The sequence below is a fragment of the Phyllobates terribilis genome, unplaced genomic scaffold, assembly GCF_046119375.1.
Source record: "Phyllobates terribilis strain yellow unplaced genomic scaffold, ASM4611937v1 Scaffold_7__3_contigs__length_470593459, whole genome shotgun sequence".
NCBI lineage: Eukaryota > Metazoa > Chordata > Amphibia > Anura > Dendrobatidae > Phyllobates > Phyllobates terribilis.
Window position 1 is genome coordinate 202315051 of NW_027362767.1, and position 14979 is coordinate 202330029.

General features: G+C 43.7%; 1 protein-coding gene across 1 annotated transcript in view; it reads right to left on the reverse strand.

Moving 5' to 3' along the window:
* LOC141154165 (gamma-aminobutyric acid receptor subunit beta-4-like) overlaps positions 1-14979 on the reverse strand; it is a 578714-nt gene that overhangs the window by 305787 nt on the left and 257948 nt on the right. Inside the window, exon 3 of the mRNA XM_073639668.1 lies at positions 5204-5271. Coding sequence (XP_073495769.1) covers positions 5204-5271 — 68 coding nt within the window. The remainder of the gene's footprint in view (positions 1-5203; positions 5272-14979) is intronic.

Sequence of the window (14979 nt, forward strand, 5' to 3'; positions counted from 1 at the left end):
ATAAACGCACGATAAACGCATGTGAAATTCCGTATGCGTTTATCCGGGAGAGGACATGCAGAAATGAAGCAGAAAATTTCTGCTTCATTTCCGCAGCGTGGGCGCATAGCCTTAGAGTCCTTAGGCAGAGTGAATGAATGTATACATACTTTCAATCAGAACTGTTACATAAGTAGCTCTGCGGGTGAACTTAAAAAGGGTTGTCCAGTACTTTTAAAAATACACAAATGTGTTTTAATGATGAAAAGAAGCTTCGTTCTAATTACCTCCTGGTGCTGTTTCTGCCTGTGAGTGGCGCTATCGGTGGCCGCTCACAGACAGCACGTGACCCCCGATGATGTCACGTCTATTGAGGCATGACTCAGCACTGGGGTCCCCATGGTGGCCGCTGGGTTGTGGGCGCGTCACACCCAGCATCCACCGCGCGCTCTGCCTCTCCCCATTCATTGGGAAAGCGCGCGGTGGATGCTGGGTGTGATGTGCGGGGTAACCCTGCCCACAACCCAGCGGTCACCGCGGGGACCCCAGCGCTGTCACGCATCAATTGTCGTGGGGTCACGTGCTGCCTGTGAGCGGCCACCGATAGCGCCACTCACAGGCAGAAACAGCACCAGGAGGTAATTAGAAAGAAGCTTCTATTTATTATTAAAACACATTGGCGTATTGTTAAAAGTACCGGACAACCCTTTTAAGTTTAAAAGTTGCACTAAGTTACTTTTTGCAATATCAATTTTTTCCCTTCATTTTCAGAACCCTGATATGAAGTTTGCAACTTGCGGGACCAGCATTGGAATAGAGGAGGGTAGTCATACTGGGCAATTGACCAATGGCCTCACCTCCACAGGGCGCCCTTGCTTTGTGTGGCCAGCATTCCTCAGCCACATATAAGCTATGTCTGACTTCTAGCATCTTAGCATTGTCTTATGTATTATTTACAGGTACCGTCATTAAAAGTCCTGTTATCCACCCGCCAAGGTATTTTTTTTCCCAGCAATTTATATTCCAATTTTTGTCTTTATTCCCTTCCTGCTGCAGCCAGTTTTGGCGATCGGACCTGACAGTATTTTTCAGATCTGATGTGTCAGTTTTTGTATTGGTAACTTTGTAAAGCTTTTACTTATCTAAGTAATTCTACAATTACTTTACCATGACATGAATGTTGCTAGTGATTACTAAAAATGTTGAAAAATGTGCCATTTTAATACTTTTTTTTTTTTCTGTAATTAAGCCCACGTTCACACAATCAGTATTCGGTCAGTATTTTACATCAGTATTTGTAGCCAAAACCAGGTGAGGAACAATCAGAGGAAAAGTATAATAGAAACAAGTCACCAATTCTGTATTTATCACCCACTCCTGGTTTTGGCTTACAAATACTGATGTAAAATACTGACCAAATACTGAACGTGTGAACGTGGCCTAAAACACAAAGTCATATCATGGAAGATAGTAATAGTCACCTTATTTTATACGTCTACTTTACTTTACTTTGAGATGATTTTTTCAATGTCCTTTTATGTTTTTAGGATGTTGAAAAGATTTACATAGCAAAAAACCTAGCCCTTTAAGCAGGGCCGGCGCTCCTGGGCAAGTGCCGGGGCCCTGGACAAACAGGGGGCCCACTGGCTGTCGTCTGGGACAATGCTGCTTCCCGGTATCAGCTCTAGATGCTCCCGGGAGGTGATGATGTCATTGGAAGGGGCGGGGCCTCCTGCAGGTCAGCGCGGACCTGATACCAGCGAGCCGCGTGGTGCAGCTGAGGCTGCTGGCGATGAGGCGATGCTTCACTACAGATCCTGAGAGGACTGACGAGCTGCAGAATGGCTCTGTGTGGAGACAGCGATTATGTATTTTAGTTTTGTATATGTAGGTCTAAGTGTAAATGGTCTGATACTGTGATTTGGGGGCATAAAAAGTGGATCAGGTTACTACATGGAGGTTGCATGTTGTTTGTCTTGCACAGGGAATGTGCAGAAGCAGCATGGATGGTTCTGCAGGTTGTGGGGGCTTGCATAAGTAAGGAGGTGATGTTGTGGGGGCTTGCACAGGGAATGGGTTAATGTTGCATGTTGGGGCTGTGCTTATGTAAGGGGGTGATGTTGCATTTCATTCCTCTTGCACATGGAATTTGACTGATGCTGCGTGCACATGGATGCATGTTGGGGGGCTTACACAGTGAAGGGGTGCATCTTGAATTGTGGTATGTGTTAAAGGGGCCCACTGAGACTCTTTCACCCGTGGCGCACAAAACTTGGAGCCGGCCCTGCCTTTAAGAAGTTGTCCACTACTTTTACATTGATGCCCTATCCGTAGGACGTATGTATGATCGGCCAGGGTCCCGCACGCGGCACACCCGCCGATCAGCTGTTATCAGTGCCGCTGTCAAGTGGTATTGGCCGCCGCACATCCGCCTCCTATTCAATTGAATGGGAGGCGGATCTGCAGTACACCGCGGCGGCCACTACCACTTGATGACGATGGTGGATAAGCAGCACCAATCAAGTTACAAAGAAATTCAAGCTGTCCTGCAGGCTCAGGGTGCATCAGTGTCAGCACAAACTATCCATCCACATTTGAATGAAATGAATCACTATGCCAGGAGAACCAGGAGGACCCCACTGCTGACACAGAGACATAAAAAAGGTAGACCGCAGTTTGCCAAACTGTACATGAGTAAGCCAAATTCCTTCTGGGAAAGCATCTTGTGGACAGAGGAGACCAAGGCAGAGTTTTTTGGTAAAGCACATCATTCTACTGTTTATGAAACGAGGCCTATAAAGAAAAGAACACAGTACCTACAGTCAAATATGATGTAGGTTCAAAGATGTTTTGGGGTTGTTTTGCTGACTCTGGCACTGGGTGCCTTGACTGCATGCAAGGCATCATGAAATCTGAAGATTCCCAGTGTTAGAAAGCTGGGCTTGAATCCTAGATTATGGATCTTCCAGCTGGACAATGGCCCCAAACATATTTCAAGAAGCCCCCAGAAATGGATGGAAGCAAAGCACTGGAGAGTTCTGAAGTGGCAGCAATGATTCCGTATCTAAATCCCATTGATCACAGTACCTACAGTCAAATATGAACACAGTACCTACAGTCAAATATGGTGGAGGTTCAAAGATGTTTTAGGGTTGCTTTTCTGACTCTGGCACTGGGTGCCTTGACTGCATGCAAGGCATCATGAAATCTGAAGATTCCCAGTGTTAGAAAGCTGGGCTTGAATCCTAGGTCATGGATCTTCCAGCTGGACAATGGCCCCAAACATACTTCAAGAAGCACCCAGAAATAGATGGAAACAAAGCGCTGGAGAGTTCTGAAGGGGCAACAATGAGTCCGGATCTAAATCCCATTGATCACCTGTGGAGAGATGTTAAAATTGCTGTTGGGAGAAGACGCCTTCACATATGAGAGACCTGGAGCAGTTTGTAAGAAGAGTCGTCCAAAACTCCAGCTGACAGGTGTAAGAAGCTGATGGTTATAGGAAGCGATAGATTGCAGATATTTATTCCAAAGGGTGTGCAACGAAAAAGGAAGTTGAATGTGCCAACAATTTTGTCCGGCCCATTTTTGGGGTTTTGTGAGAAATTATGTCCAATTTGCCGTTTTACTGTTTTTTTTGTGTTGTTCCAATACACACAAAGGAAATGAAGATGTGTATAACAAAAGATGGGTAACTGCAATAATTTTCTGGGAGAAATACTTCATTTTCTGAAACAATTTCATAGGTGCCATGACTGTAGGTCTGCAATGCCCTTGAGTTACCAAAACATATCATATACCCCAAGGCCACAATTTTGAAAATTGTACCCTCCGAGGAACCCACCTAGGGAAACAGTGAGTATTTTGACCCCACAGTTGTTACATCAAATATATAGCAATTGGGTGGTGAAATTGAAAAAATCACTCTTTCTGATAATATAGTGTTTTCGTCCAGTGGTTTTTTCACAAGGTTAATATGAGAGAAAGCACTGAAAAATGTGTTAAAAAATGTATCACACATGACAAACAATATAGCAGATACGGCCATAAACTACACGACTACGAAAGGAAAGAGAAAAGTCTGATATTAGGAGCGCAGCTTTTACTAGAATTGTTTTTAGGTAATATTTTATATTTTACAATGCAACCTCCAAAAAAGTGACAGCATTTTGCAAACCACAATCCTGAGAAAATGTATCCAGGGTTAGTGAGTATTTTGATCCCATGGGTGTTGCGCATAAATTTAAATAGCTTTTCTTATCTTCTTTGTTCAAGAGCTCATCGCTCATCTGCTCCCTGCGTGCCGGCCCTGCGGCGCTGTGCGATCCAGAACATTGACAGCTTGGACCAACAGCATGCTCGCACCATTGGTCCAAACTCTGCACTCTCTCATGCAGCAAGAAGAGACAGGCAGCATTGAAGGAGCGCAGGGAATGATTGTCTCTCACTATGGGACAGCTGTCAATCACCTCTAGCAGTGCTGGATGAAGTCGGCAAGGGGCGAAACGTAACTCCAGCTATAATCCCTGCTGGATCTTTAAAGTAGAATCTCTCTGAAACGCTGCAGCGTGTCATCATGCAGCCCGTGGATTGGGCAGCATGAATCACATAAAATATTCCCTTTAATTATTCTCCCCATTATGCTTTATTAATTAATTTCTTAAGATTATGCACAAAGCCAGGCCATCTTTGGTGTGAACAAATGTCAATAAGGTGACTTGTATATACAGTACAATAGTAGCTGGAACATTAAGGGTACGTCCATCGCCTCCATTCATGGCACATCCACTCCGCTACTCTGCAGCGGCGGCTGACCGGGCCCTGTCCCCATCATAGATGCTGATCCCAATGGTCTGCACCTGTCATACATGTATAGAGCATCCAGTGGATATGCCATAAATGTCAGCGATGGGACAACCCCCTAATGAAACCTTCAGCACTATGCACGCTTCCACACCTCTCACCACATGGATACATTTATGATTTTGGTCTAATTGCTGATTTAATTATTCCAATTTTGTATAGTAAATGTAGAATAGACAACAATGGTAAAAATGTAAGCACTGAATGTAAAGTTGTTGTTTTTTATACTTTTTAACCTTTGCAGACATACCAACATTTCATCTTCATCCAAACAGTATATAACAATAAAAGGTGATGTAACAACAAACGAATGATTTATCTTAGCATTAATAATCAGTAAATGACTTTTTTTTTTACTCACCATATTGACCTCAGATATTTGGTCAATGCTGGATATATGTATACTCATCCCCACAGTGACCGGAGGACCTGAAATAAAAAAACAAAAGTATTTCTCTGATTATTAGCAATAATTTGGGGATTATTAGTAAAATAATCATGTTTTAGAACTCTATAATACATTAGCATATTTTGAGATACATGATGACAGTATATAGGAGAAAAACAAGGCTGAAGCCAAAGCCAGTGTTCAACAGCTGATACAGTACATGCTTCTGTGTAACCGAATTCTGGTGCGAAGTCTGGGCTAAGGCCACGTTCACACGTTCAGTATTTAGTCAGGATTTTACATCAGTATATGTAAGCTAAAACCAGGAGTGGGTGATAAATCCAGAAGTGGTGACGAGTTTCTATTACACTTTTCCTCTGATTTTTCCTCTCCTGGTTTTGGTTTACAAATAGTGATGTAAAATACTGACTGAATACTGATCGTGTGAACGTGGCCTAAGCTTAAGCCATTGTAAATATGCAGCCTGATACTTATGCTTTCTAGTAAGAGCGGGACTGAGGAGGAAACAAGCAGTTTGTGTTAGAACCCTCCTGTTTGTTTTTTCCATCTTGTGTTTTGCGGTCACGTGACCACCTGCCTTTATATTCCAGCTCCGCCCTTTTGGCTGTGCTGGACTTCAGTGTTTGACTGTTTCTCTAGCCAGGTGCTTCTGAGCCTTTCTCTGTCAGTTCGCTTGGTCTTTCTGGGACCTCTAGTACCTTTTTGTCAGTTTGTCTTTTTGTGTTCTGCAACAACTTCTCTGTTTAGGAGGTGTCCCATTTTTGTCCCAGTCCTTAGTTCTTTTAGGGACCCCTCTCCTTTATGCTATAGGTCTTCGTTCAGACTAGCCGAGGACTAAGGCGGGTCTGTTCGCTAGGAACAGGCAGCCCGCTACAACGTAGGGATCCAGCTTAGTCTTACTGTAGGGACAGCTTTCCCCTTCTTTCCTTAGTACTTGTTGCAGATCATAACAGTTAGTAACCGCTTGTTTCTTCTTTACTATAGCTTAAGGCTCATGTAGACGTCCGTGTAAATCGGTCTGATCTCGGACCACAATGCACGGACTGGCTGCGGCTCTCCCCACCCGAGCGGCATAGAAGTATATGAAACTGTCATGTTCCGGTCAGGAGATCCACGGCCAGTTCATGTATTGCGGTCTGAGATCAGACCGATTTGCACGGACGTCTGCATAGACCCTTACACAGTGCTCAATCGAAGGCTACATTCACACATCAGTCCTGTAAGTCTTTTTCTCGGACAGCCCATGTATCTATTGAGTTTCACTGATCCATATACACATCAGAATTAAAAAGGGGTCCATGTCCTTGATCCATGAGACTCAGAAAATGTCCTATTCTCATCCGTTTTGTGCATGATGTGTGGCCCTTAAAGTCTATACAGATGAAACATGGAAGACATGCTTTGTACTTCAAAGTTCTATCCCAGTTTCATCCAATTCTGGCCATGTTCACACGTTCTGTATTTGGTCAGTATTTTACATCAGTATTTGTTCCACTCCTGGTTTTGGTTTACGATCAGAGGAAAACTATAATGGAAACTCCTCACCACTTCTGTATTATCACCCACTCCTGGTTTTGGCTTACAAATACTGATGTGAAATACTGACCAAATACTGACCGTGTGAATGTGGCCTTTAATTGATCTACTGTTAGGAGTCAATGGATAAAAAAAGGTCAAACAGTCTAACGTCTTCAGTGAAAACAAAAACGGATGAGGAAGAAAGTAGCTAGGATGACCTCTGAGAAAAAAGAGCAGTCCGTTTCTCTCTGATGGTCAGCTGCGTGCCCACTATGAGTTTTTGGTGTTTTTTTACTCCGGGTATTTTAGAAAAAATGCAAGTAACCTATTTTACTTAATAGGTGCAGAAAATCAGCAGCATCAAAAACTGACCAAAAGCTCAATGTGGGAACAGGGCCTAACACTCTCACATGGATGTTACACATCCACGTGACACGGCCTAGTGAGGTCCTTTTTTTTCACACAACACACTGACCCATAGTTTCATTGGTCTTTCCACACTTCAGCTTTAAGGGCTTATTCAGACAAGTGTACACAGAGCATGTGCAATTGGCATCTGTTTTGCGGATCAGACTCAGCCATTAAAGTCTATGGGGATCCGAATAAAACAGATGACACATGGAAGAGACTTTGCACTAGAGACTTCCATCCAAGTTTGATCTGTTTTAGCTGATCCATTGCTGAGAGTCAGTGGATACAGTGACGTGCAGACAGTCCACCTGCTTCACAGAGAAATAACACTGGATGCAGCTAGGAGGACCGAAGAAAAAACACGTCTGCTTCTCTCGAATAGTAAGCATGTAAAAAATCATCCGATATTCATCCAGGAACAATGAGGATTTTTCATCCGTTCTGTCATCCATATGCCATCGGTTTTTATATGTTAGCAATGAATACAATTTACAAGACCAAATACAGTTTCCTATGTTAATAATTGCAATCTATCCATAAAAATCAGATCCTATAAGGATAATTCATATGGGATCAGATTTTTTTTCTCAGCTATAGACTTTAATAAGCGAGTCACATCCAAACTACAGGAGACAATAATGCAGGCTGCCATTTTAGTCACTCATTACATGGCATCCGGGGCCTGTAACTCTCTCCATGGACCAAAAATATGGTCGTGTCAACAATAGATGTGTGAATGCAGCCTTAAAGGGGAAGTCCGAAACTAACATTTATTCTAATCCAGTATGCCCATCTATTTAGTTTAATACTCTAATCTATTATCTAATATACTTTGATTCAAAATTTCCCGTAATTCCCTCACTACATTCTATAACTGCTGTATTTTTATTTTACTTGCTTCCTGTCCCTGGTGACCTTCCCTATCGCAGTGCATATCCACACTTGCTCCATCCTTTGCCAGCGTCCCAGCATCTCTTTGACAATTTCCACATCCATGCCCTCTTGATGACGCGGCTTACTATGACACCGGCACCATGACAGCTTCTTCCATGCCCTACACGTGGAACATGACGACGCACTTCAGGGCCAGCGTTTCCCGCAGCCGGATGTCTCTCTTCTCTCTGCCTCATAACGCAGCGTCTCTTCCCCCAGCCACATACAGCATACCATTGCACACACTGCATGTACAGTACAGACCAAAAGTTTGGACACACCTTCTCATTTAACGATTTTTCTGTATTTTCATGACTTTGAAAATTGTACATTCACACTGAAGGCATCAAAACTATGAATTACCACATGTGGAATTATATACTTAACAAAAAAGTGTGAAACAACTGAAAATATGTCTTATATTCTAGGTTCTTCAAAGTAGCCACCTTTTGCTTTGATGACTGTTTGCACACTCTTGGCATTCTCTTGATGAACTTCAAGAGGTAGTCACCGGAAATGGTCTTCCAACAATCTTGAAGGAGTTCCCAGAGATGCTTAGCACTTGTTGGCCCTTTTGCCTTCACTCTGGGGTCCAGCTCATCCCAAACCATCTCGATTGGGTTCAGGTCTGGTGACTGTGGAAGCCAGGTCATCTGGCGTAGCACCCCATCACTCTCCTCCTTGGTCAAATAGCCCTTACACAGCCTGGAGGTGTTTGGGGTCATTGTCCTGTTGAAAAATAAATGTTGGTTCAACTTAACGCAAACCGGATGGAATAGCATGCCGCTGCAAGATGCTGTGGTAGCCATGCTGGTTCAGTATGCCTTCAATTTTGAATAAATCCCCAACAGTGTCACCAGCAAAACACCCCCACACCATCACACCTCCTCCTCCATGCTTCACGGTGGGAACCAGGCATGTAGAGTCCATCCGTTCACCTTTTGCTTTGATGACTGCTTTGCACACTCTTGGCATTCTCTTGATGAGCTTCAAGAGGTAGTCATCGGAAATGGTTTTCACTTCACAGGTGTGCCCTGTCAGGTTTAATAAGTGGGATTTCTTGCCTTATAAATGGGGTTGGGACCATCAGTTGTGTTGTGCAGAAGTCTGGTGGATACACAGCTGATAGTCCTACTGAATACACTGTTAGAATTTGTATTATGGCAAGAAAAAAGCAGCTAAGTAAAGAAAAACGAGTGGCCATCATTACTTTAAGAAATGAAGGTCAGTCAGTCCGAAAAATTGGGAAAACTTTGAAAGTGTCCCCAAGTGCAGTTGCAAAAACCATCAAGCGCTACAAAGAAACTGGCTCACATGAGGACCGCCCCAGGAAAGGAAGACCAAGAGTCACCTCTGCTTCTGAGGATAAGTTTATCCGAGTCACCAACCTCAGAAATCGCAGGTTAACAGCTCAGATTAGAGACCAGGTCAATGCCACACAGAGTTCTAGCAGCAGACACATCTCTACAACAACTGTTAAGAGGAGACTTTGTGCAGCAGGCCTTCATGGTAAAATAGCTGCTAGGAAACCACTGCTAAGGACAGGCAACAAGCAGAAGAGACTTGTTTGGGCTAAAGAACACAAGGAATGGACATTAGATCAGTGGAAATCTGTGCTTTGGTCTGATGAGTCCAAATTTGAGATCTTTGGTTCCAACCACTGCGTCTTTGTGTGACGCAGAAAAGGTGAACGGATGGACTCTACATGCCTGGTTCCCACCGTGAAGCATGGAGGAGGAGGTGTGATGGTGTGGGGGGCTTTGCTGGTGACACTGTTGGGGATTTATTCAAAATTGAAGGCATACTGAACCAGCATGGCTACCACAGCATCTTGCAGCGGCATGCTATTCCATCCGGTTTGCGTTTAGTTGGACCATCATTTATTTTTCAACAGGACAATGACCGCAAACACACCTCCAGGCTGTGTAAGGGCTATTTGACCAAGAAGGAGAGTGATGGGGTGCTACGCCAGATGACCTGGCCTCTACAGTCACCAGACCTGAACCCAATCGAGATGGTTTGGGGTGAGCTGGACCGCAGAGTGAAGGCAAAAGGGCCAACAAGTGCTAAGCATCTCTGGGAACTCCTTCAAGATTGTTGGAAGACCATTTCCGGTGACTACCTCTTGAAGCTCATCAAGAGAATGTCAAGAGTGTGCAAAGCAGTCATCAAAGCAAAAGGTGGCTACTGTGAAGAACCTAGAATATAAGACATATTTTCAGTTGTTTCACACTTTTTTGTTAAGTATATGATTCCACATGTGTTAATTCATAGTTTTGATGCCTTCAGTGTGAATGTACAATTTTCATAGTCATGAAAATACAGAAAAATCTTTAAATGAGAAGGTGTGTCCAAACTTTTGGTCTGTACTGTATCTCCTGATTCTCCTCCATTTCTTGGCAGCGGTAACTGTCTTGGTAAGGTGCACTCATACCCATTATATATTTACAATACACTGAGATTGCAGTATTGACATCACATTGGAGACACTGAGACTGTTGTATGTACAACACGTAGGATACACTAAGACTGCTGTATACACATCACATACACTGAGACTGCTGTCTATACATTACATAGGAGAAACTGAGACTGCTGTTTACACATCATATGATACACCAAGACTGCTTTATCTACATTACATAGAAGAATTTGAGACTGTTGTGTATACATCACATAGTATACACTGAGACTTCTATATATACCGTACATCACATAGGAGACACCAAAACTGCTGTATATACATCACATAAGAGATACTGGAGATGTTGTATATACATCACATAGGAGACACTGGAACTCTGCTGTATACACATCACATAGGATACACTGAGTGCTATGTACACATTACATAGGAGACACTGGGACTGATGTATATACATCACATAGGATACACTTATACTGCTGCATATACATGACATAGGAAACACCAGATGCTGTGTTACGAATTGTAGTTCTGTGCTCCCACCTGGTAATGGAGCTGGTCCCGTACGGCACAACTCTGGTTGCAAGTGCCGCCATTGTCCTAACCCAGGGGGCGAAGTTACCACGCGTGCAGTAAAATTGTCCCAATCTTGTGAAGCGTCGAATTCTGGTGTTGTGGGATGTGTGAGGACACAGGACGCCGTGTCCCTCACTAATTTTTCTGCCAGGGAAGATGGGACGCTGTCTTCCTGATTGCCAAGCAACGTAGGGCGCTGTTTTGTTTGGCAATAAACAATGGTGGAATTTTGTCCAGCCTGGTGTTGAAGCTAGCAGGGGGTGGCTGTCTGGGGATGATTGGGAGGTAGTCAGCATCTGATCATTAGGCAGGCTATATAATCCTGCTCCCTGTTCAGTCCTTTCCTGTTTATTGCCATTTCCCATGTGGTTTGTGGTGTTAGATTTAGGTTTTGCTATTACAGCAGGGTTTTCTCATTTTCTCTTTTGGTTACTCTTTCTGATGTTCCTGCAGAGGTACTCACCTGGTCCTAGACTGAGCACCAGCTGCGTCACCAGACGCCAGTTGTCTGTCGACAGTGGGCTTGGGAAGGGCTCTGCTAAAGTCCCCCTTCCATTTAAGGGGAGCTGGGTGAAGAGTATTCCTGGCCCTCAAGGGCTCACCTAGCTGGGCAGCTTGTGCCAAGTACGTCTGTGGCTGCGCCTTTGCTGGTTTGATGCCAGTCTTTTGGGTCATTCTTTGAACCGCATAACAGGCTGCTGTATATACATCACTTCGGATACACTGAGGCTGCAGTATATACATCACACAGGAGATACGGGGGCTGGTGTTTTACATCACATAGGATACATTGAGACTGTCGTATACATCATGTAGGATGTATTGAAACTCTGCTGTATTCATTATATAGGATACAATGGCATTATTACTAAACAGAGTGGGCTTTGGAGCTGAGTAATGCATATTTAGGCTCAGGTCCCTTAAAGGGACGACTTAAAAATGAAAATCATAATTACAAATTAAAAAAAAAAATCATCAGAATATAAATGTTTAAATTACCCCAAATTTTTCACTAAACATAAATAGCAAAATGTCCAAAAAAATCATATTTGATACTGCTGTGTGCATAATTGCAAGATCTCATAAAATATTTATCCATTATGGTAAACGATGAAATGGTGACGAATGCAATAAAAAGCAATCAAAGCATTGTATGTACACCAAAATGGTATCAATAAAAAAAGTCAGCTTGACATGCGAAAAACATACTGTTATGCAGGTCCATTGACTGTAAAATAAAATAAGTTACGGGTATTAGAAAATGGTGATACAAACTAATTATTATTATTTTTTTTTTTTTACAAATTTCTTTTTCACCACTTGCAAAACTTGCATAGTTGTTTTTTTATCACCCTAATTGTACTGACCTGAAGAATCATATTATCAGGTCATTTTCACTGCACAATAAACACCATAAAAACAAAACTGAAATAACCATTATGGAATTTTATTTTTTTAAAAAGTGGCTGATTTAATACTAAAGTCCCACACCTATAATAGCCGCATAGCAGTTGTTCCCACCAACAGGCTATAGTCCATAAAAAATAGAAAACGGCGCATCAAGTTGTGTTTCTTCAGAATTTATCCAAAAATATTTCATCCAGTATACAGTTATATGAAAAAGTTTGGGCACCCCTATTAATCTTAAGCTTAATGTTTTATAAAAATTGGTGTTTTTGCAACAGCTATTTCAGTTTGATATATGTAATAACTGTTGGACACAGTAATGTTTCTGCCTTGAAATGAGGTTTATTGTACTAACAGAAAATGTGCAATCTGCATTCAAACAAAATTTGACAGGTGCGTAAGTATGGGCACCCTTATCATTTTCTTGTTTTAAATACTCCTACCTACTTTTTACTGACTTACTAAAGCACTTTTTTTGGTTTTGTAACCTCATTGAGCTTTGAACTTCATAGCCAGGTGTATGCAATCATGAGAAAAGCTACTTAAAGTGGCCACTTGCAAATTGTTCTCCTGTTTGAATCTCCTCTGAAGAGTGGCATCATGGGCTCCTCAAAACAACTGTCAAATGATCTGAAAACAAAGATTATTCAACATAGTTGTTCAGGGGAAGGATACAAAAAGCTGTCTCAGAGATTTAACCTGTCAGTTTCCACTGTGAGGAACATAGTAAGGAAATGGAAGAACACAGGGACAGTTCTTGTTAAGGCCAGAAGTGGCAGGCCAAGAAAAACATCAGAAAGGCAGAGAAGAAGAATGGTGAGATCAGTCAAGGACAATCCTCAGACCACCTCCAGAGAGCTGCAGCATCAACTTGCTGCAGATGGTGTCACTGTGCATCGGTCAACTATACAACGCACTTTGCAGAAGGAGAAGCTGTATGGGAGAGAGATGCGAAAGAAGCCGTTTCTGCAAGCACGCCACAAACAGAGTCGGCTGAGGTATGCAAAAGCACATTTGGAGAAGCCAATTTCTTTTTGGAAGAAGGTCCTGTGGACTGATGAAACCAAGATTGAGTTGTTTGGTCATACAAAAAGGCGTTATGCATGGCGGCAAAAAAACACAGCATTCCAAGAAAAACACTTGCTACCCACAGTAAAATTTGGTGGAGGTTCCATCATGCTTTGGGGCTGTGTGGCCAATGCCGGCACCGGGAATCTTGTTAAAGTTGAGGGACGCATGGATTCCACTCAGTATCAGCAGATTCTTGACAATAATGTTCAAGAATCAGTGATAAAGTTGAAGTTACGCAGGGGATGGATCTTTCAGCAAGACAATGATCCAAAACACCGCTCCAAATCTACTCAGGCATTCATGCAGAGGAACAATTACAATGTTCTGGAATGGCCATCCCAGTCCCCAGACCTGAATATCATTGAACATCTGTGGGATCATTTGAAGAGGGCTGTCCATGCTCGGCGACCATCAAACTTAACTGAACTGGAATTGTTTTGTAAAGAGGAATGGTCAAAAATACCTTCATCCAGGATCCAGGAAATCATTAAAAGCTACAGGAAGCGACTAGAGGCTGTTATTTTTGCAAAAGGAGGATCTACTAAATATTAATGTCACTTTTCTGGTGAGGTGCCCATACTTATGTGACGCACCCCTGGGCCTGTGTTGCACAGCGTTGCGCATGCAGGAGCTTACCCGGAGCCGGATCTGTTGAGGGTTCTAGTCTCGTGGCGGTGACCCGGTCCGTGCCCAGGGAGTCAGACTAAGTGGCGTTGTATTAGCGGTAGATGTTGGACGACTACGCCACCCGTTGAATGCAGCGAAGGAGCTGCCGCTGCAGGGCAAACCGCTGAGGCCGGTGGTAGGATTGTGCAGCGTGGTAGTATCACCCCCAACGGGAGGGGTATGGCCTCAGGGCAGCCGACGTGGATGATGGGGGTAGCAGGAATCACTCAGAGACGATGCGGTGTAGTTCAGGGTCTTTACTGGTGATAAAGATAGACCCTCCCGGAGTACTGGCTAGCGATCGGGGCCTGGTCAGTCCTTGAGCAGATGGGATCTCCCCTGGCCAGGCGGAGTTGTAGGCCTCCCAAACTGACTGTACTCTTCTGGCTACCTTGCTAGAGGCGGGTATAAGTAGCCAACGTCCCTGAGTGTACCGTGTGGTGCTCACCCGTATGGCCGGTGACTCGGGGCCTTCTAGTGGCGTCCACTCCACGACGGCGGTGCTGGTCCCACGCGTGTGGCCGTGCCTTCGGGTTTCTTGGCCAGAGGACCTGAAATCCCCTGCCGGGCGGTTTCTGCTGCTGGGTAAAGATTAGTCCCCACAGCCTCGGACTCCGGGTCCGGTGATAGCTTCTCAGTCAGGGCGAGCTCTGCAGCTGCCAGCCCCTGACTCCTTATAGCACTGCTCCCACAGAGCTCCTGATGTTCTTTTCCTATATCT